Genomic DNA, 22,824 nt, shown 5'->3' on the forward strand with positions numbered 1-22,824 from the left:
GTTATGTAACAAGCACAGCACTGCATGGTTGCGTAAGATCTGGAGGTGACTGACTGTTGCATCCAAAATGATTTTACTATCCAACATTGAATAACATTGAATAAAACAGTAGAAATGACTTCCTGTCAACTCCCTCTCAATACTGGCTGAATCAAAGGATAAATCTTTCTGTGCTTCTGAATATATTTCCAACTTCACCAACACTTGCTGAGCTCCCCCTTTGTCAGAGAAGACCTTTCAGCTCAGATACTTTAGCAGGCAACAATATCCTGTTAGAATTTAATTACACTGTTTCATTTTGTTTTATTTACTTCTACAGCTTTATTTTGATTATGGCAACTGGTTGAAGTTTTCCACTCATAGCACTGATACAAAGTTTCATTTGAAATGACTTTATTTTAGTTAAAAATGCAATCAATTTAAAAAAACAATATGCAAAAAATAATACAGGTGGTACATGAATATGGTAATAGTCATGAAGTTGGTACGCCAATGAGTAGAGTTTGACAAACACTAGTGTGGCATACTTGGAGAATAGAAAATTCTAAGATGGTGTAAAAGGTGACATGGGAGGTGCTACAAGAGTTTGGCAGAAGCCAGCCTGTGAAGAGCATCCTATCACAAGCTGAGGCATTAAGCTTCATGAGGAGCCATGAAAGAGTTATAACCAGGAGAATGTGCAATAAGGTTTGTGAGTTAGAGAGAAACTTCCAGCAAAATGTGAAAGATGTCCTGGAGGAGCTAAAGGAAGCAGATCAGTTAGAAGGCTAATGGAGCCTGGTGAGAGAGGAAGAGGTGCCAATGGTACAAGTGGTGGGACTCTGAGAGAGAGGATGGATTTGTTTGACATGTCAGTGGTACAATCACCATTGTCACCAGTTAGATGTGGAGGAAGAAATCTAGAATATTGCTCAGGCTCTGGCTTGCTCGGTGGGTGACCTGTGGCTCTCCTAATCAGACAAAGGGATATTTTCCCTTAGCTGTTCCTTTGCTGGATAACTGACATGAGTTTGACACTGAGTGGTACCCTAAATCCCATTAACTGTGCATCAACAGCTTAATAGGAAGGGCCCACGGTCCTTTTCCTCACACTCATGGCTAGAGATCTAACTCCTCAGACAAACAGGACAGAATTCAAAATGTATGGGGAATTAGTACCTTTTCATGTTATGAAAGAGTTTTTGGTCAAGCAAATACCGAAAAGGATATAATGCTCTCTGACTCGGCCCTAAACTTTTTTTCAAGGGTCTACAACAAATCAAGAAAAACTTTTCAGCTTTAAAAAAGTACTTTGAGTCCTAATTTCTGTTCCAAATGTGAAGTTATATTGCCCTGTGATTTCATGTCTTTCAAAACACAGGGATGAGGGGGCTCTAAACTGAGTTACCAAGGGAGGTCTCTATTTTGCAAAAACAAGGTGACATTGAAGGAAGGATGGGATCTTTACAGAGAGATTCTTGCGGGAGGGCAGAATCATTTCATGATTGGAACGAAGCTGGGTACTTGGAATTGGCTCTGACACACAGCATTTTCTGTCTTTTCATGGTGGAGAGGGTCTTGGGTATAATGGGAATTTGTTTTGTTACCTTGTTACCTGCTTAAGGACATTCTGATGAAGCCCCTTCATGCAAAGAAGATGGAAATTAGGCTCACTGTGAGAAACCAGAGGGGCCTCTAGAAAACTTGCCTAGCCTGGGGCCCCCAACCCTCTTGAAGAGAAAGGCTCAAGGTCGGGCATAGGGCAAGAAGGATCCACCTAATGAAAGTCACAGAATGGAACACAAGTGCTTGCTTAACTCTGATGATAACTAATAACATGATACAAAGTTTACATCTAGCTTATCTCTTAAAAAAAGAAGGAAATATCCTTACTTATTAGGGAGCTAGAGTTAGGATTATTTTCAATGACATATAATTTTATTTAAATGAAGGATAATGTATGGGGATTATATTAGACTCTCTTACCATTAACAATAGAACTATATTAACTACACCACAAGCCTGATGATGAATATCATGAGATTAAGTCACCCACCATCCTTAATGTAGGATGAAATTTTAAAGTATTGAATCCAAAAAGCTTCAGTCCATAAATTATTCATAAAAAGAATCCTGTTTTATGCATAAAGAATAAGTGGAACCTGGAGAATCACTTATTGGACAGATAATAGAAGGTAAGAAATATCCAGGAAAGGGTGAGAAATATCCATACTCAATGTGGTTTTTTTCCACATAGGAGTTAATTTGAGACCTGACTCCTCTAACTTTATCACTATGCAGATTTTGCTTAGATTATATTTTTTGAAAAAAAGAAAAGAAAAAGGAACATATCAGGATATCCTGGGTGCAAAGTAAGGAAAATGGATGTGCAGAAACATCCTATCAATTTAGGATCATGTTTTGCTTGTCTTACTACACATTTGAAATGAAGTTCAAAATGGTATTCTGAAAACTCTACAAAGAGTTATATTACAGTATATTTCTGTGAAATTATAATGAAACACTCATGCAAGAAGCCCTTAAAAATTACAGACTTTATGTGAAACAGTGTGGCTACACAAGAAGCAAACATAAAATAAAGAACTTAAGTTACAACTTTAAATGCTGTTCAGTGATTATGCTGCTTAACATACAGTTGTTATTAAAGAATAATTTGCTTACTGACATAATATTGGAGAAATGATCAAACATGTTTATTGGATGAGTTTGCATGATGTAAAATATGTCATTTGGAACTAAGAGATATAGTCTCCAAAACCTAAGAACCTGGGTTGAACCAGGAAGAAGCAAATAGAAGATAGCATTTGGATGTTGACTATGTGCTAAACGTGTATGGCTTCCTTACATGTATCCAAGTGCAATCCTCATTACACACCACAGCCTTGTAAAGCTGCTTGGATTCCTATATTAGTGGTCAAGGAATAAGCGTGGAGGGGAAAATTGTCCAAACTGCCTAAACTGCTAAGTGGTGGGGACAGTGCTGACTACAAACTCCTCCTCTTTTCACTGCAGGATGCTACCTACACATCGAAATTGGGAACTCATTCCCATGACTACACTTCATTTCCTTAGAAAGCTATGTTTAGAAAAAAGCACATAGTCACTGAGTCAGGCAAATTGGGTTCTCGAGTAACTCTAAACCAAAGCCAGAGGAGCTCATATTCTTTCAAACAGAAACTTGGTTTTGGAGGTACCTTGTCTTGATGCAACAAAAGGCTGTAAAGGACAGCCTTATTTGAGTCTGGAGCGGGAAGGGGAGGAGTGCAGTGGGTAGAAATAGGAATTGTAGTCAGAAAACCTGGGTACAGCTATAATCTCTGCAACTCACTACATGTGTAGCTTCAGGAAACATTTTTTACTTTCCCGAACCTAAAATTTCCTCATTATTTATCATACCAACATCCCATGGGTTTAAGAGGATTATAAATGATAAAGGGTGTGTTAAGCCATAAAATATTATAAAATATTATTATTTATGCTTGCTAGATTATTTCTCTGCCTATGAGCAAATCTATACAGAAGCTATTAAAGATTTTTGTATCTATGAAAGTAATTCTCTAGCCCTTTTGGTATGTTGTGGAGTGGGAAGAGAGTCGCTTCCTCCATCAAATTCTATCCCAGTACGTACATTTGAAGGGGGGAAGGATGGAACTACTATCCCATTCTCTGTCTCCTCTTATAAATTGCTGGTCTCCCTCACCTGGCTTGCCTTTGAGAAGATCAGGTAGGTCATGATGGGTTTCTTCCAGGTAACAAAATCCATCTGCTGTCCCCCTGCCAAGTGATGTTTTGAAGCTCAAACACAATAGCTCACCAGAGAGGTCCAACAATGACAGTCCCAGGATCTGAGCAGGAGCCCACAGGGACATGCAGGATTAGGTCTGACTTCTCTGTCCAACAATGCCCTAAAGGTGAGGAATATTGCAGCTTACTGTAGCAGCAGGATGGTCCTGTCTTGCAAAAATGGAAAGCACTTCCATTGCCTGCCAGATCAATCTTTTGGAGGAATGGTTTCCATAAATTTATTTTATTCTGTGTCAGAAAGGGCAAGCCCAAGATAGACTACAAAGTGATTCACATGAGGTCACAAAATTTTCTACTCCCTCCAGCATCCTAAATCTCTAGATTTCAGAACTGCCTCACTGAACTCCAAATCCCTGAAATCAAGTCCTTTTGTCATTCATCTTCAGGGCAGAGAGCAGGGAAATCTAATGATGTCTTCCCCAGATATTAGGCTGCCAAGATGTTGTTGGCCTGGGTTTGACATTCCAGTCTATACTGTTGAAATGAATGGAGAATTGGAATAATAATCTAGATATTTAGATATTCTTCTTTCTCTGTACCACAGTCCACCCCATAGGCTTCTGCCTCAATTATCAATATATGTTAGGTATCTGATTTTAACCTAAGCTACTAAGATAGCTGCTTATAATTTTCAGTTTGAGGGGTGGACAAAGCCTCAGTTTCAACTTGAAGACACAGAGAAGTGTTTCAGTCTTCAATTTTTAGATATTCGTGCACTCCCTGATTTGCTGAATGGCTGGTTGACTGGATTGAATGAGTGGAACAGTGTGATGGCTTCAAGATAGCGGTGTATTAGGAATTGTGTGTGTGTGTGTGTGTGTGTGTAAATGTGTGCATGTGCACACACCTGTGTATGTGCATGTGTAAACCAAAGTTGACACAAATCACAAATATGAGGATTCTGAATTGTTTTGAAAAACTCATAATATAAATAATAACTAGTATAGTCAAAGGCCACTATTTGAATCTCTTAGATATCCAGACTGTTTAGGAAATGACATCAGTGGAGCTATTGCTAGGTACTAGGAATCACACATGTATATGGAGGTGGACTTTGATGGCAAGCATCAGGGAACCCTCAAGCTCCAATGGAGGCCCCTATGTACCCCCATAGGATTGTTGAACTCTATTTCATATACTTCAGAAGCCCTAATCTTATCTAGAATAATGAGTTAAATGCTTGAAATATATAAAAAGCATCACCCATGCAAATACCTATTTGTTAAAATATGGCTTTTGTTTAGGCTAATTTCAATAAGAAAAGTAATATCCTCATTTCTATGACTAAATTTCAGAATGTGGGAAATATCTCATGCATAGCCCCTTCCCTGAGCAGTAAGATGGGCATTTAGTTTGATTTATTGATAGAATGAGGGGAAAGAATCCAACTTAGCCTTATCTTCTCTTAAAACTGAATCAATAAATCCTGGGCCTGAATCAATAAATCCTGGGCCTGATGGAAAATAAATTTACTGAAGCTATATGAAAGCTGAGCATAGGTTCTGACTGGCTGCCTTTTGGGTCCTGCTGGCCACCAGATTACCTAAACCCTGGTAACAGGTTTTCCTTTCATGACTGCAGGGGAGCGTCACACTGACATTTCCATTAGTCTGAATAAGTCTCTTGCAGTCATTACAGAACATGTCAACAGCCAGGATCCAGGCAATCATGCCCTAAAATGTCCTCCTTGATATGTTATTGCCTATGGGGGGTGGGGATGTGAGAGAAAGGGAAGAAGACATCGTAGTGCTTGCTTGCGGGCCCTTTGACATGGAAGGCAGTGGTAAGCAGACCCAACAGGCAGAAGGTGATGAAAGAACAGGCATTGTGGCAAAAGCAACAGACAGAGTAGATGATCACGGGGTCCATCAGACACATTCCTACATTAATACAACTGTCGCCATCAGCTGAAAGGTGCTGGTCTAACAGACTGAACATGAGTCTGCTGAGCAACACTCCCACGCCTCCACAGAGTAGCATTTTTATTGCAGTATGTCTTTCATGGAAGATGAACAAAACTTTAAATAAATCACAATTACTTATTGCTTAGTATTTTGGATAATAAATTCTTTAGTTTATCAGTACCTCGGGGCCTTCAAATGTGCATTCTTCAAATAGTTTCAATTACATATACATTCTTTCTCCTCAACAATAAATTATTCTTAAAAAAAAAGAAAAAGGAAAAGATACATAATTTTAAAGCAAAGAAAAACAAAAAAAAAACCCATATATTTTTGACATTGATCTTAAACTTATATGAAAACAACTCTATGTTAGATGCTTAAATATAAATAATAAAGGACATTATGTTATTTACAATGTTACATGGTAAGTTGAGAGAGTCAGAAACTGACATTAACTCATAAAGACAGTAAATGATTTAGGAAAACATCCAAGTAACGTACAATGTGTATTTACAAAAGAATATATAATAGAACTCGTGATATGTGGCCATTTCCTTTTGCCCACATTTCTCTGCAGTGTTTCACGGGTCTTTGCAGATAGAAATCTCTGTGGGTGGTGGAATGGAGCCAGTACTAAAAGATAAAACCAGGCCTTCCTTATTTTCACCAATGTGAGCCATGCACCTTTTAACTCAAGCCAAAAAAAGGAATAATTATGAGCAAGTTACCCTGGATAAACTCCATCTATATCAAGACAGTCACACTTAAACAAGGAAGGTATGGTCTATTGGTGTTTGGGACACATTCACATAGACTCAGGCAGAGTGCCATTTTGTAGAAAGCATGAGGCTGTCCAGGCACTCTTGAAAAAAACAAACAAAAAGTCATACCAGGCAAGAAGGGAGAAAAGGAATCTCGAGTGAGAAAAAGAAGTTCCTCATATACTGCGCTATCCCTCAGTGGGATACGACTTCAGACTCTGGAAACAAAGTTGTTGTCCAACTTCTGGGCAATTTCTACTCCCTGAAAACCCCTGAAAGCTTGCCCCATGCTGGGAGCATTGGTTCACGCTCCTTCTTGGATTGCCACTACACTGCCTGGGTTTATAGACAGGGATGGTTGAGAGAGCCACATGGCAACTAGGCATCGCAAAGCTGGTGGCAGTAGTGGCCTCAAGTGCCCTGAGGGGGCAGCTTGCCTTTCTTACCAAGGCAAGCTCTTGTTCTATAGGTGAAAAGGCTGCCCCAGCTAATATGCCACCTCTCTGAGTGATCAGAATCAAGCTGGAAATAAAATTTCCTCTTGTCCTAAATGTTCATATATATTTGCAACCGGAAAATGTATAGCGATTTTCATACTGAGGAAAGTGTTGGTTGCTCTCAGCAGAAGATTTTATTTATTCCTGAAATTCTCCACAATGGGGCATCTGAATACTCCAATACCTAAAGAATTTTGAAACAGAAATTTTAGACTTTTCATTAATGGTAGAAAGTTCTTTATTGACATAGTCTCTGAATGAGCCAAGGCCTTCAAAGGTAATATTAGCATAATTTAAAGAAGCTCCTTGGGTTGACTGCCTTCTTCCCCCTGCCATGAGCTTACTTATTTCTACAGAACCAAGAGCACAGAGAAGTGGCATGTGAGTAAGGAAGGATGGTTTAGGATACCAAATATTCAGAGTAATTTCAAGGACCTGCAAACACACATCTCTGCAGGTTGTAGAAAGAGAAAAGGAGCTTAATGACATGACTCATGCCCAGCCTGCATTTTCCCAAGAACTGCCTGCATGTCACTTCTTCCCATGAATTTTAACATAGAAATTTGGTGAAGAATCTAATCCAGTTCACCTGCAAACAAGAAACAGTTGCTCTCGCTGACTTCATGCCTGGTATTTTGAAGCCCCTGACGACCTGTTTCCCATTTTGTCCCATGGATCCCAGGAAGCCACTGGGAATCTCAGTAAAGCTCTAGCCTGATTTGACACATCTCAGGCAGGGCATGAAATGGGGCCTGCTTTTTTTTTTTTTTTTTTTTTAAATCCCCTTACTTTCCGGAATTAGCATTTGTTCCAAATGTTAACACCTATTGGCCTTCCTTGGACATAACAGAGAACATGCGAAGTTTAGACCCATCTTCATCCTGTTTTGTGACAGTAAAGCAAAAGGTAAGGAAGGGGGGAAATAGATGATACAGTCTGCGGATTGAGAGGTCAGTACACAGATGGGGTCACTTCTGCAAGTAAAGATGCAACCTTTCCAACGCTATCAACATTCCCTGATAAATTGTCACTTGTGGAAGGCTCTTGCTAATCACAAATCACATGCACGTTGGCCATTCCTGACAAAAATGCATGGTTAGACCTGATCGATGCAACATTGAAAAACAAGAGAAAAATCATGAGGAGAAAGGAGTGGTCAACAAAACTGTTTGAAATTGCAACTAAGTCACACAGCTCTTCTCCAAACCAATGCCTTCTATATACATTCACTCCTTCTAGACAGAACTCATTCTACAACAGAACTACTTCCCTGTGATGACTAGTCACCACCACGCACGGCAGGCATATTTCACTGCAGAAGTATTGTAGACAAATCGCTAAGTGTGCCATAACATGTCTGTTCTTGAGCTGATAAGACACAACCAATCGTTTGCTCCAAAATCAGTGAAAAACACAAGTCAGGAACGATTGCACCTCTTTCAGCTATGGTTTGATTTTTCAACTAGATGACCTGCTGTGTCATTCCCCCAGAAAGTGAGGTGGAGTTCTCTTATAAGGTGATGGATTTACCCTGATAGCAAGTCGGAAATCGTTTTCTCTGCTGTCCCCCAAACTGTTGCTCTTTGTCAAGAAAAATAAACCCAAACAAAGCAAATGGTAGCTCTTTTTAGTGAGAGCAAGCTGTCTTCTGATTAAGAATATAGTTTTTTTTTAAATCACAATATTACTTTCTTCCTAATATTTAACATTACTTAATGCAGTTTCCTGCTGTAATTAATAGTAGCATGCTGTTGGATCTACTATTATCTCAGAGCCCAATGAAGCAAACCTTTGGCTGGCAGAGTAGACACAACTCATTTCATATACTGAAAGCAAAAGAAAACTTCGTACAAAAGAGAAGAGTATTTGGATGGATGTGCCATTACAAGACGTACTGATCGGGCGCTACTATAAGCAAACAGAGGGACAGTTGCAAGTCTTGCAAATCATACATCCCGTCAACATCATAATGCAATGCACGAGAAGCCAGCGAAAACTGAATAAATGGGAGGTTTTGCTGAAATACGGTGGAAAAGCAATCACAGTAACTGTACAAAACTTGCTCTCAACATAACAGAACATAAAGGCACCATTGATATCTTTCTCGTTTTGAAATACTGTAAAAAATTGCTACATATGGCACATAACACATTTTTACATACATATATTTAATTTATAAAAGTTTTTTTTTCCTGTTTTCTATTTGCAGAACTGCTAAAATAAAATAAATTGTTTAATTTAAGGTGGAATACTTTATTATATAAAATAAAGTTTTACAGGTGAATCTATGTGTTTATTTAGGTTTTATACAGCGATAGGGTCTTGGTTAGCGATTACACTAGACAGCCTGGCCTGCAATTCTTCCTGCGTCGAGAAGCGGCCTGCTGGGTTAGTCCTGCTGTCCGCCAGGCGGAAGGCAGGTGCTGCCTCCAGACTGGCCGCCAGGGGGTTCTGAATGCCCAGGAAGGGTGTATCTTCCCCTACTCTCTCATCTTCTGTTTCGCTCTCTGAGTTAGTGCCCTCAGCACTTGCGTTGCTGTCCATTTCCAACCTGTTGGCAATGTGGCCATTGGGCTTGGTTCTTTTGGCCCTCCGGCTACTGGTGAGTTTCTTAACAGGCTCTTGAGCTGGCTCGTACTCCTGGGTGGTTTCATACTCCTCATCCTCCACTATCCTCAAGGGGCTAGGGGGCAGGCTGTTGCTCTCATGTGCGGGGTTATGGTGGTAGGAGTTGAACTGTTGAGAGTGGTGGTCATACTTCTCCCGCAGCCGTGGTGGAGTCACAAGAAGCAGAGGTCTCTCTTCTTCCACAAAGGGGCTGACTGCCATGGAGGGCATGGACACCGTCGTGCTGGACACAGGTGGAGACGTTTCCGAAGGGGGAGATTTGGGGGAGCTTGGCGTGTGGAAATCTACAGGTGACATACGAGCCGGGGTGGTCATTGCTGACACATACCTGTGTGAGCATAGAATACCCTGCATGAGTGCGGCAGAATGAGAGGCATATAGCAGGGAGGGCAAGGGGACAGAGTTCACGATATTATAGAATCAGAAAACAAAGAATTTCTATGCGTTGTCTACTTCTCGATTTTTAATGCGAAGGACATTCGGCACCCTTGGAATCTAAAATTAGGTAACCAAGAGTTTCCTCATGGGAGTACATGCAAAGATCAGCTACGTTGCCTAACTCATCAAAGCTTTGGGGATTTTCAATCTCATCGTGATGTTAAATAAAAGCGTGTGAGTCAGGACAAAAGGGCACTAGGTCCTGGAAAACTTTCAGTTTACAAGGACCAAGGTGCAGGGATTTGGAAGGGAAAGAAGTATTACTTGGATACTATACCTTCCTAAAGGCCAAGGGGTCTTAGAGAATGAAGCCCAAATGGGGAATGGAAGAAGATCTAAGATGAGTTGCTGATAGCTGGATCTGCATGCATTTGGATCTGTGTGCCTTGTTTCTCCTTAGCTCAGCTATAAGGTTATGTCTTATAAAAAAAAAAAGAGCATAGTAACTTAGATTTATTCCTGATAACAGTGTAACACATTTGTGTGCTTTCAGTTTTTCCATGAAATGCAACTTCTTAACATTTATTTTGCAACTCTCCATCCCAGTGACCAAGACATTCAGAAATAAGCCTGAGAGAACCTTATGTTGACCTCCTAGGTACATCCAATCTCTGGTCTCCCTGTCTTCAAAAACCCCTGGCTGCATCAATCTATGGCTTAGCTTTTGTGACTGCTCAAGGGTTGGCTGTACTGTGCTTCCTTATGTCATGTTACATCCAATAGTGCTCAGTAAATTTCATTGTCAAGACACCGAGTGCGTTTTTAAAAAACATATTGTGCTTTCTTCCCCTACAACAAGAAGACCTGACTTAGCACTGAGGAAGATGTGACTTATTCAGAGTCACATTTCTCAAGTTTGATAAAAAATGTTGCCATGCATAGCACCAAAGGACTCTTTTCTTCACATTGATGTCACAGAGTTTAATTTGACATGACCTGTGATGACACAGGACACCATTATCTGAACTCTAGCTAACGGGAACAGGAATCTATTAACTTTCCTGCTTTTCAGCCATGATTCAGAGTCAGATGGATGTGAGGTCTAGCTGTATCTAAAATGAAAAAGTGTCTAGAGATGGAGATACCTGGGGCTCAACACTTCAACTTCTGTTTTGGGGATACTTAAGCTCTCTGAGAAATGCTAATCCAGATTCGGCCCACATATAAAGGTGGCTCTCCATGCTCTCAAGGTTCGGGTATATGTTGTAGTCCTAGATAATATTTGCAGTATGCATGGAAGCCTACAACAGCAGGTAAATGTCAGCCTTTGGAGAGAAATATCACATGTAGTGATGAAGAATTAATACCTAACCTCTTTCTTGGGTTTCAAAAGAGACTAGATTAAGACAGTTTCTTAATGCATAAAGATACAATTATATGTATTTAAGACTAATGTTTTAAATTGGTTTTGGACCATGCCTCGTTTTCACAGATGAATGACAGAGGAACCTCTAATTCTATAAAGCTCTGAAATACCATTTTGGGGTAAAGACCCTTGAGGAAGTGATCAGCTAGTTCTATAGGACCTACTGGCCCAGAGCTAGTCATTCTTTGTTATAAGGACTTCCCAGCCAGTCCATGAGTGGGAAGAGTCTATCAGCCTTATCTTCACCCATGAAACCAGGTATGGATTTGACGTTATGTAAACCTTTCCACAAGTGGTCAAAGATTACTCTGAGATGCTGTTACAGTAAACAAACAAACAACATCCCTCTGAGTCTGAAAACAAATGAGTAACAGCTTTCTGAGGTGCCACAAATCCTGGTTGGATACAAGTCTCTCCCAATTTAAGTGAAAATGAATAAAGAGACCCTATAAGGTATTCCTATGAGGCATCCCTTACTTTACTTTCCTCTATTCTTTATTTTATCTTGTCTGTAACCCTCGCCTCCCAATCCAATCCAATCCAATCCAATCCAATCCAATCCAATCCAATCCAATCCAATATCCCCAGAAGAAAGCGAAAACATTCTGGAATAAAGCAATATCTGCTTTAAAAACCACATGTGAAGACTGTCAGATACAACATACAAAATATTTATTTATCCCTTCTTTGAATTTCCTAAAAGGAATATTATATGGTAGAACATAAGTAGCTATTCCCCATGATGGTCCTTGATTTAATTTAACTGAGACTGGAAGGTCAGAAGGAGTTAGCACATGAGAACATGAGACCAGCTCAACCCGAGTTTGGGTGACTCAGCAAATTAGAATTCTAGAAGGGTCCTTATTGATCATTGGTGCCATCTCTCTAAAGTCTCCAAATGAGAAAACTGAGATCCCAAGTGGGTCTGAGCCTAAGGTCAGAGCTAGAACTCCAGGTTAGCTGAATCTTCCACATCAAACCATTCCCGCTCCTTAAGAGTCTGTTGCCCATCAGCCCCTGGGACAATAGCTCAGATGAAATGACTTCAGCCCAACAAAAAGATGACTTCATCAACTAGAAAATGCCTAGAACAGGCAACTGCTGCCTCTGATTGTCATCAGAGTAGATTTCCTTGGGTCTCTCCCAAAGAAATCTTGAGTCTACTCATGGGGATTCTTCTACTGGGGTTCTTTCTACTCTGTAGTAGCTCTGCCCTTTGGTTTTACCTTTCACTATGAGGAGAGTCTCGGTAGGAGTCAGGGGTTTCTCTGGCATGCCTGAGGAAGCTGTTACATTCGCGAGGGCCTCCCAAGCCATTGAGTCGTCCTCTTGGGCCCCCAGAGGGGCTGCTGTGCCTACTGTTTTCTACTGATGACATCATGATTACAGAGTGGCTTTCCGAAATGATGCTTTCTGTGTGCCCATTGCTCCAGCTGGAAATGTGAGAGGCAAAGAGATATATGTAGATATTTTTTAATTACATGCAAAAATGGAAACGAAAGGAAGTGACCTGGTAAGTATTTCTAACTTACTGGTGTATCAGCAGTTCACTATAACATTACTTGTCTCAGAAGAGAATTATTATTTGCTATAGCGAGGATCCTGATTTTGTTTGGCTTTGTAAGGATACAGTTTATGCATTTGTTTACCTGTTCAACACATATATACCAAATATCAGTATATACTAAGTGTTCTTACAATCTCCCTGTCCTTGAGTAGCTTAGGTTAAGGAGACACTGGGCCTATGAGGTATATTTGGCGGTCTAGGGTTGGCCTTGGCAGCATGCATATGGATGCATGTGTATCACCAAGGCATCTGAGAATTTAGAGTTAGGCTATCGAATGAGCTCTCATGTGAATTTCTAAGGGCAGTCCAATCATTGGAAGAAGTCAACTTCTAAATATTACATAGCACCTAAGACCGATAATTCAATGAGTAGTCAGGCATGAGGAAAGACAATCTCTAATGGGGAACAATAATCCTGTGAGTGGGTATTATTTTCATTTTCAGTAATGAAAAAATTGAGGCTCAAATTTAAACAGCAACTAAGTGGCAGAGTCAGTTGTTGTCCAAAGTCTGTTTTTATCCAAATCTTACATTTTGCTATATGTCCTTGCCTCATAAGTATTTCTTGTTCCTTTCTTAGGCACTGAGAGCAAAAGACAATGTAGAGAAATTGACTCTTGGAGTAGTGCCATGCAATTTTTTTTCATTCTCATACCTGTGACTAGGAGTCTGGGTGACGGTGGTGGAGTGGTGAGCTGTTGAGGTATAGTGACTGGTGGAAAAAGATGTTTCCGCTTCTCTCTCAACAATATGTTCACTAGAGATGACATTTTTAGATACATATTGCTGGATAAACAAAGAGACACAACTTGAAGATTCATATAAATCAAAACAGTAATATCATCATCATACACAAAATCTATTCTGCTCCATATACCTCATAATAAATTCCATGTCTCCAATAGTCAGATGGCAAATCCTATCCTGACTTTATGGCCTTGAAATTCAGTAAATGAAATTAATGAATTATCCTTTGGATGTGCATCCAATCTTAACTGTGTATTATGAGAAACAGACCTATTTCTTCTATCTTATTTCCAACTGGCAATGTGAGTGGAATTCAATACAAATCTCTGCCCAATATTCCTTTTTGTCAGAGTTGTTATAAGTGAAGAAGAATAACAGACAGTTGAATGAAACAAAAGCATACAGATGTTTTGTCCTATATCAAATTCCAAGTCAGTAGAGGAATTTTTTTTTTCAATCTCTATATTTTGGATCTACTTTTCTTTTTCAGTTTCCAAAGGCCCATACTTCCTTAATGATAGCACTGGAAGTTTCAACTTGTTATCAGTGGTGAGCCTAACAAGGCCACTGAGAGATCTGAAGGACTTACAGAAGCTGTCAAGGTCATACATCTTGACAAAGCACATAATACATAGAGGGCCTATATAGAGTGCAAGTAAATTCTACTTATTTTCATCACCAAATTGCATGAGCTATTCTTGTCTTCAATCAGTGCAAGAGGCACATTTCAAAGTTGTGTTTTAAAGGCTGTGAGTTTTTAAAACAAATGGAATTGAATGACAGAAAAAGGCGTGGAAAGGAATACTCTCAGATAAAATGGGCATTTTATAAGCAGTGGGCTGTGGTCTGTAAAATAACTTAATGTATTTATGGAAACCTCCAAAATATGCAACTTGAATTATGCTTGAAACTCTCTAGTTTGTCTCTTAGTGGAGAGGGCTATTCCTTGTGGCTCTTTCTGGGATGTGCAGTTAGCTTGGTTTTTAAGGAAAAGATGGTAATGTCATAAATAATGAGCTCTTTCTAGTCTGTGTGGCATCTCACTTGTGGTCCTTGAAAGGCAATGCAAGCTTGGTGAATCTAATGAAAATAATATCTAACAATTATTGAACACTCACCAAGTGTCACTGGGCTGAGTGTTTTATATGGATTGTCTTATTTAATGCTCATAGAACTTTCTGAAGTAGGTACTATTTTTAGGCCTGTTGTCATAATGAGAAATAAGGTTTAGACAGATTAAAGCCCAAAGTAACACAGCCTGAGGGATAATTGGAATGCAAGCAGTCATTCTGCTTCCTATAGATTATAACAGACATAGTGGCAGATTGTAGGTGTGTCTGTATATAGGGAATGCATTTATCAACTCTGAAGAACATTCTAATGAACACTGGTAGGGAGAGTAAAGCAGAAAAATAAACTAATATATTAGCACCTTACTCTGTCTCTGGAAGGTCTCTGCTACAAGACTTGGTGGTGGCTGAGTAACCACCAACTCTAAACTCGGGTGTGGGATATATTTGCTCCATACAAAATACACATTTGCCTATAGGATAGAAAAATGGCAGTGCAACATAATCTTCAAGCATTGCCCAAAAAAAGCAAAATAAATTTCCCTCTTCATTTCAGAGGGAAAGGAAGAAAACAGGAAAAATTAGGTTGGAATAGAAAGAGCAATACTACAAAAGCCAGGAAAGCTGGCCCTTATCTATGTAAAGGGAAGGTTTGAAAGATCATATGTAAAGACTCTTCAGAATGTAATGTTCTATGGCCTAGTTATATTTAAAAGCCTAGTGCTTGGTAAATTTTAAAGCAGAATATTTGAGTTATTAAAGATATATTTAATCTGGAGGGTTTGACATCATGTAAAAAGAGTCAGGGCATCAGAAAGCATTATGTTCTTCCAGTTTTGCTGCTGAGAACAGAGTTCGATAGGCCATTTGGCCCTTGCACACCCTAACTTCTTCCTTTGTAAATCAGAATCAGTAAATCATCAGGTGCTGGGAGATGCCTCTAAAAAAGATCACTCTAAAGCCCTTAGCTCAGTTATCAGTACTAATCAGTTATAGACAGAGGAGCTTTCATTTCCAAATCATTAAAAAAAAAAATTTTCCTTCTGATTCTTGTATGATTAATTTTATTATTTTCTTATGTGTTTTTCTTTTCTTTCTTCCAGTTATGCCCTCCCTGCAGAACGAACCCAATATTATGATTCCAACCCCTTAATGAACACTTTACAAGAGGAAATGTGCTGGTTTTACAGTAACCAAATTCACTTTAAAAAATGTTCCCATTATTTTGTCCTGGCAAAACTCTGCATTCCTGGAAGCTGGGGTGATTAATGGCAGTAGCTAAGAGCCTAAGAGCTTTAGAAAATAAATGTCAAGGTGCCTGAACAGAGGAGAGATGCTGAGCTTTTCCACTGGCCAGACTCAACATACATTCACCAGCTGGACGTTCTCGGGGGGCGGGTTGGGGTGGTGAGGCCCGTTTGCTATGTTCACCATGTTGTTGCGTTCAGACCGAAGACTCTGCCGAAGCCGGTCATGAAGCTTTTTCCGTTGTTTCCTGGATAGGAAAAAGGGAGCATTTATTTTTTTCTCTTATTTACATTTCTTGGTACAGCCAATTCTTTATTCCACCAACACACAACTCAGGTAGGAGATTGGTGGTGGTGGTGGCGGAAGATGGTATGCCACTCCGTCTCAGAATTTGCCTATGGACAGAAGTGGAATCACACATTCTTAGTGAATAGATTTAAGAAGCTGAGTGGGATTCTTACAGAAATCTAACTGGACTGCTGAGAGATAAGAAAAAAGAGAAGACAAGATAAATCAAGTTGATACTTGGCTCAAACCTCAACTTCGTAATCAATCCATCTTTGCCTGAGCCTTACAGATGGTCATTTGTCTTAGGTAACAATTTGTGCCATGCAATTGATAAGGCTGATTTCATTTATAATTTTGCCTGTGTGTCTCTTAAGGAGATGCAGCTAATTGTGTACCTTCTACACAGTGTGTGTGCGTGTCTAGCATTGTATGTGAGTGCAGCTAGGTACATATTTTGCCCATAGATTTAGCACAATTGTAACATGATCTTATTCTAGTAATACTTTTTGTAGAAGCTAGGTAATGGATATTGAAATATTGAGATTGAATATAGTAAGACTCGTAAAGTAGATTCCAGTATGGCTTATCTCTATCATTTACTCGATTCTGACAACACATGAAATCCAGAGGTATTAAGAAAATGTCATCTGTGCCCTTAATTTTATGGTGGTCTAAAAGCATATTGTGTTTGTTCCTCAGTGCAACATTCAGGTCATGATAATATCCCCATGACTAGTTTTGGCAAGAGAATTTATGTGATGAAGCAACAACATGAAACAAAACTGTTAACCTTATTTCCTACTTGAAGCATTTCTATGTAAGAAAGAAAAGTGAAAGGAATTCGGGTCACATGATAATTGTGTTTGTTAATAAAGGACCAGATATAGTGAACACAGATCTGCGTTGTTTTCTCTTATTCTTTCAAAACAAGATTTGCATGATTTTCCTCCCATGAGATTCCTTTTGTACATCTCACACTTTGAAAGCATTGGAGCCAATAAACTCATTAGACGAAATGGGAAAGTAATTGCAATAATGTTTTAAAAACCTGCATTCCCAACGTCACCAAGTGTTTCCATTATCTCCTAAGTCTGAGTGCAAAGTGGAATGTGTCCTCAGCAGTGACATGACAGGTGCATATTGGGCACCTACCACCGTCCTCTTGGTCCTCTTGGAATGTGGTGGGCCCACACTCATCCACATGCACATGCGCATCCCACAAGCCCGTCCCTCCCAACCATTTCCTGGGTCACAGGTCATGGTGAATGTCCAGAAGTCTTCTGAACACTTTCACACAAATAGGCAAAGCTTTCTAGGTATGTGATTAGGAAAAAAAAAAAAAAAAAACGTCCCCAAAATAGATTATTCAGAGGAAAAAAATGAGAAGAAATGCTCCCCCCCCGCCAACCCACTCCCCCTTCTCAAGACTAGGCTGTTGAAAATGCTTTCTGCAAAGCCCTGGGCCAGCTAAGCCGTCTTCTCTGTGCTAAGGAGAGAGAGGCATGGAGGAGGAAGGTTTACTTGGTTTTGCAGTAGGCCACCACACACATGATGCCGACCACAAGCAGGGCGATGCAGATGCCAGTGATGGTCAGCACTCTCTTCTGGTAGAGCTCCTCCGCTTCTGGAAAGTGATGAGAACAGATGTCACCAAAGCCCCCTTATTCTTGCCAGGACTTAAAAACTGAACAGTTGGCATGCTGCATGGCATTGTCCATGTTCACAAGAAAGTAAATATGTAACAATTCATTACTTTTGCAGACATACTTAAGCTACAGCATACTCTGCATTACACTTTGAGCATAAACAGCAAAGCCAGTTGGGGCCATTTGCAATAAAAAAAATTATACTATTAAATTACTTAGAAGCTACAGATATATATGTATTAAACTGGTAAATCATAAACATTAATTATAAAATAATTATTTAGTTAAAACTGTAGTTTTCAATTTAAAAAAATCCCTTGCAAAGGCAACAGGAATCAATGCCAATAAAAGGAGCTGGGATTGGAACCATTGGGACCACTCTCACCCTCCTCTGTTCCCCCCTCCCCACTCCCAAACCTCTTTTGATTTCCCAGCTATTTTATATTCCAGTGGTCTTTACAAGGAGCCATTTCTAACTTGAAAAAAAAAAAATTCAGAGACATTTGCAAACATGAGCTTGACTTGTAGTTAACAATAAATCCGAGGCAGGATCTCTACCATTTAACAGTAAAATAAGAACATAAGCAAGACTTTGGGGGTAGCAGGGCACTGTATCAGAGAAAACCCAATATGGTGGGTAGGACAGTCTGGGGGCAAAATGAAGATTTGTCCTTTCCTTTGAAGGACAATTATCACCACTTCACCAACTGTACTTAGAAACCAAATTTATCTGCGTAAAGAAACCACTAGCACACGTGATATGTGACTTGGAATAGATTGTACATCCCTGTAGTCACCAGCCTGGCAAATTAGCTAAAGGACATTATGGAAGGGAATGTGATGCTTAGAACTGTGGGTTAATAGTACCACTGTACCTTTAATGCAACCAGGTCTCTTCTTCACGGAAGTTTTTCTATTCGCAAATCAGTTTGGGGGGAGGGATCACTTAATTATGCTTTGGTAGGTCAGGTTCTTAACAAAACAGGCAGATTTAACGGTGAGCCTGATCCCTTGGGAACTGAGCTTCCGACCAGTCTAATTACATTTATTGGAAGACATTCGCAAGTTCACCAAAAAAGAGAACTCAAACCGCATTTAAAAAGCAATGTAAGCCAAACTTGCCAAATTGATTAAAAAGCTGGCCAAAAACTGGGGGATGTCCTACAAATGAAGGTCTCTTATCTGGACATCAACATGGGGCCTTAGGAAACATTTTCAATCTTCTTTACGGAGAAAGGGCAAGCCGCGGGAAGTTTTCTTGAAATGAAAAAGTGCATTTTAATTTCTGTGATACAGTAGACCTTATCATTAAACAAAACATTTCCTACAAGCCAAGCCCATGGTAATCAAATTCCAGTTAACAGGTCAGGAACATTGTCAAATCAAATTAATATAGCACTGATTATTAACAGGAGGAGGAGGAGAAGAGAAGTCAGTGGGTAAAAGACTAGAATGCTGCAGAAATTTTACAAAAACAAATCAAAAGGGTTGGAAGTGGAAAGGAAAAAACAAACCAAGAGGACAGACAGACTGACAGAATGACAGAGAGAATGGGAAGAAGTCAGGTAGGAGGGAAAAACAAGATTAAAAGTGAAGGAGCCATCTGAAGTCCCTGGCACAGCATGCCTGATACTAAGGGAGGAAAAATAAATAAACAAAATAAAAGCAGAGGGAGGAAATGCTGGGCAGGAAGAGAGAGTGGATGCAAAGTTGGAAGGGTTATCCCATACAGCATAACTCCTACCCTAGGCTGGCGGTCACGTGGAAGCCACAATTAGAAAGCAAAGCAGCTGGTGCATTGCAGTGAAACAATGACCCAGGAGACATAGAGTGGGGGGTCACATATTTTTGTGCCGCAAAAGTCAGATGAAGATGTGGAATGTGAATGCTTCTATGTTACTTGCTGTGTCTGCTGCCTCCCCTCCCCCAAAGCCCCAGGACAGGGAATTAAATTTCATGAGGTGTTAATCTGTGAGCAGGATCCACAGGAACCCCCTCCTTGACCTGGCATGCGCATCAGTGTTTAGCAATTTGTCTAAGAAGGGGAGGCAACGCCCCACTGGTCCTTCTTCCAGGGGCCCCGGACGCAGGGTTCCTTTGGGTGTGATGAGTTGGTTCAGAAACAGCAGTCTGTAAGTATCGTTACTATGAGAATGAAGACCCTGCTTTACTGTGCCCTCTCTGGCTCATTCTCTTGGCTTCTTTCGAAAGGGTGAGGGCTTGGTACGCTGGCATCTTAACATTCTATCTTTAGAAAAAGCTGGGAAGTTACTTCTGCCAACTACAAAAATGGCATGTATCTAAGGACTAAAGGGGTAAAAGGGCATCACTCATACTCCCAGGGATTCCGTCGACAAGGTTTTTGATGGCTGCTAATTATGAAAGAATAGACTGACCTCAGTTTGTTAGAACATGTGCTAAGCTGACTCACCATTCTGCCCCTGTTATATGGGAAGACACATTTTTTCCAGTGTAATTGGTCATATAGAGATAAAAAGGCAAGCTCAGTAAAGGCCAAAGAGTATAGCAAAAGTGTCGAGATGAACCAATCAAAACCAAGGCCCATGGAATACAGATATAGGATTAAGATTCTGTATTCAAAACAGTATTTACTGAACATACTACATGTTTCTCATCTCGGTTTCTATTTCATTTTCCAATGATTTACTACTGTAGGGGACCCCCCTCCCCACTTTATGAATGCGTTAAAAGGGAAATACTTGATGAACAATCATATAAACAATGGGCTCTTTTAACCCTCTTTTTCCCTTATTTTTTTTCCCCAGTGTGTGACAGGGTCAATAGGGCAAGAGCAAATTAGAGGCAGTGCTGAAAAAAAAAGAATCCATCAGTCCAGTTGGTGGATCTGCCTTAATAAATGGAAATGCTTTTCGAGTCTTTACGGTTTGGCTGGACACATTGAAGTCAAACAGATCAAGCATGTTTTCCAGTCTGATCTGGCCAGGCTAAGAGACAGAAGCCTTGTCTTTCTCAATGGTAATTGACCTTTGAGGTCTGATTTTCCTTAAGAACGGAACGTTCTGGTTCAGCACACTGGCTGTCCTGGGACTTGTGGAGTCTTTGGAACCTTTGCCTTTAAGAGTTGTGCAGATACCAGCATGATGTATCTTTACTGACCCTCAGATCTTCCTGAGGGAGAGGTCCTATATCTGAAGTATCCATTGCCCTACCTCATTGTTTGGGAATACAAATATTAAATTCTAGTTAGACCCTAAAGTGATAAAATGGGACAAAGATGCTGTTAAGGAAAAGGAAGAAGTGATGGTGGATTTTTCTTCCTCCCTGCAGGAAAGGCCGGTAAGCCTTTTCAGTAGTAGAACAATTTTTATTCTGAAGGATGTAATCTAATAGATCCCTCTCATCATGTAGATAACCCACCACCCGAGTGGTATTGGTGGGAACTCTCTTGCTTTTTACTCTTGGGAGATGTTCTGTGATATGCAAAGGGTCACTCATATATGTGGGGACTTTCTCATCATATGAATAGTTTCTCTTCCAAGTTTTTTCTTGGGCAGAGGGATGGGCAATCAATTGAATTTCTACCTTGTAACGGACAGAACTTGCAACAGCCTAGTTTTCCATGAATGATGGAAAGTATATTAGGTAGAGACTGTGATGTTATCATCCAAAAGAGAGTAGCAAATATGCTACAGGGTGCCCTCACTGCATGATGTCATCAACACCAGCTGCAGGGAGATCAGCTATTCTTTTAAGCAGGACATTGCTTTGTTGACTCACAGCCATGCTCGAGGGCTGCGTGTGGTGTTCAGTAAGCCTGGGTACCTGCACTATGGGGCCTCTGGGGTGACAGAATGGCTTCCCTTTCCTCCCAAGACTGACCCTGGCTCCCCGTTATCTAGGATGAAGCCTTCAAAGGGAGTATTCCCCAAATTCATATGCCGATAAGAGATATTTTATGTTTACAGTGTGAACGTTTCTATTTGATTACTTGTCTGGATAATCTAAGTGACTCAAGGTTAATTCCATTAGCGCTAGAATTTCCACCTAAAATAGCACTGGGCTTATTTCTTTCTGTTTTCTATTTCCTTGCTCATAAGATAATGAGGTTGACTAGAGTCGCGCTTGAATGTCCCCAGAAAATCAGAGTCTGCGCATATGATATTGCATTGCAACATAAAGGTTTTCCATGTTACTCTATTAAGTGGATGATTTTTTATATTGAATGTCAAATTCTCATCAGCCTAAGATGTGGTGTGTTTTTAAGCTGAGGCATTTAGAGCTTCTTTTGTTCTCTCAGGGCTGGTTTGGTTCCTCCCATAGCCTTATGCATCTCTCCAACTTACCCCAGCTCTGCAATAACAGCATGGTCAGATCCAATCAGAAGGTCAAGGAACATAGGATATGTGTGACTTTGCAGCAGGTGAGGTGGTTTTAAACTCTTAAGTGAAGTTTGGGGATCTAGAAACTGCTGTACTCTGACACTTCGGTAAACTACCCATAGATTGGAAGCAGAGAAATCATTGTTATAGCTGTATGATCCCTTCTGAAGGAAAAGGAAATTAGTTAAGAACTGAAAGGTAAGAGTAGAAAGGGAAAAGATTTCAGCTCATAGGTTCTAAATTCTGCAGGCTAAAAGGAATGATGATTGTCCATACCCATAAATTCAATCCCAAGATGCTCTGCCAATGCAGAAAGTTGACAAAAAAAAGAAAGAAAGGGAAAAAAGTTTCAGAAAAGAGCAATACACTGCACTCCAAAACACATTACACATGACTATTACGGCTCTCTGTGCGTGCACATTTGACAGGACAAATGGTGGGTGGTTAAGGAAGCAGTGCTCAGGTATGCTCTTTGAGTCCCCATAGGGAGCTCTTCTTT

At 40.1% G+C, this 22,824-nt stretch overlaps 1 protein-coding gene across 14 annotated transcripts in view; it reads right to left on the reverse strand.

Annotated features, from left to right (window-relative positions):
* Window positions 1–376: 376 nt before the first annotated feature.
* NRG1 (neuregulin 1) overlaps window positions 377–22,824 on the reverse strand; it is a 1,144,545-nt gene continuing 1,122,097 nt past the window's right edge. For 6 of the 14 annotated variants that reach the window (XM_038560145.1, XM_038560142.1, XM_038560150.1 and 3 more), the window contains 6 exons: window positions 22,602–22,625; window positions 17,840–17,942; window positions 16,151–16,277; window positions 13,621–13,751; window positions 12,625–12,831; window positions 377–9,922 (listed from right to left, as the gene is read on the reverse strand). In XM_038560145.1, coding sequence (XP_038416073.1) covers window positions 9,271–9,922; window positions 12,625–12,831; window positions 13,621–13,751; window positions 16,151–16,277; window positions 17,840–17,942; window positions 22,602–22,625 — 1,244 coding nt within the window. In that variant the 3' untranslated portion in view covers window positions 377–9,270. Of the gene's footprint in view, window positions 9,923–10,309; window positions 10,452–12,624; window positions 12,832–13,620; window positions 13,752–16,150; window positions 16,278–17,839; window positions 17,943–22,601; window positions 22,626–22,824 lie in introns of all 14 variants that reach the window. The other 8 variants (XM_038560144.1, XM_038560143.1, XM_038560155.1 and 5 more) reach the window with 3 other exon arrangements.

The sequence above is a fragment of the Canis lupus genome, chromosome 16 (assembly GCF_011100685.1).
Source record: "Canis lupus familiaris isolate Mischka breed German Shepherd chromosome 16, alternate assembly UU_Cfam_GSD_1.0, whole genome shotgun sequence".
In the NCBI taxonomy this organism is placed as follows: domain Eukaryota; kingdom Metazoa; phylum Chordata; class Mammalia; order Carnivora; family Canidae; genus Canis; species Canis lupus.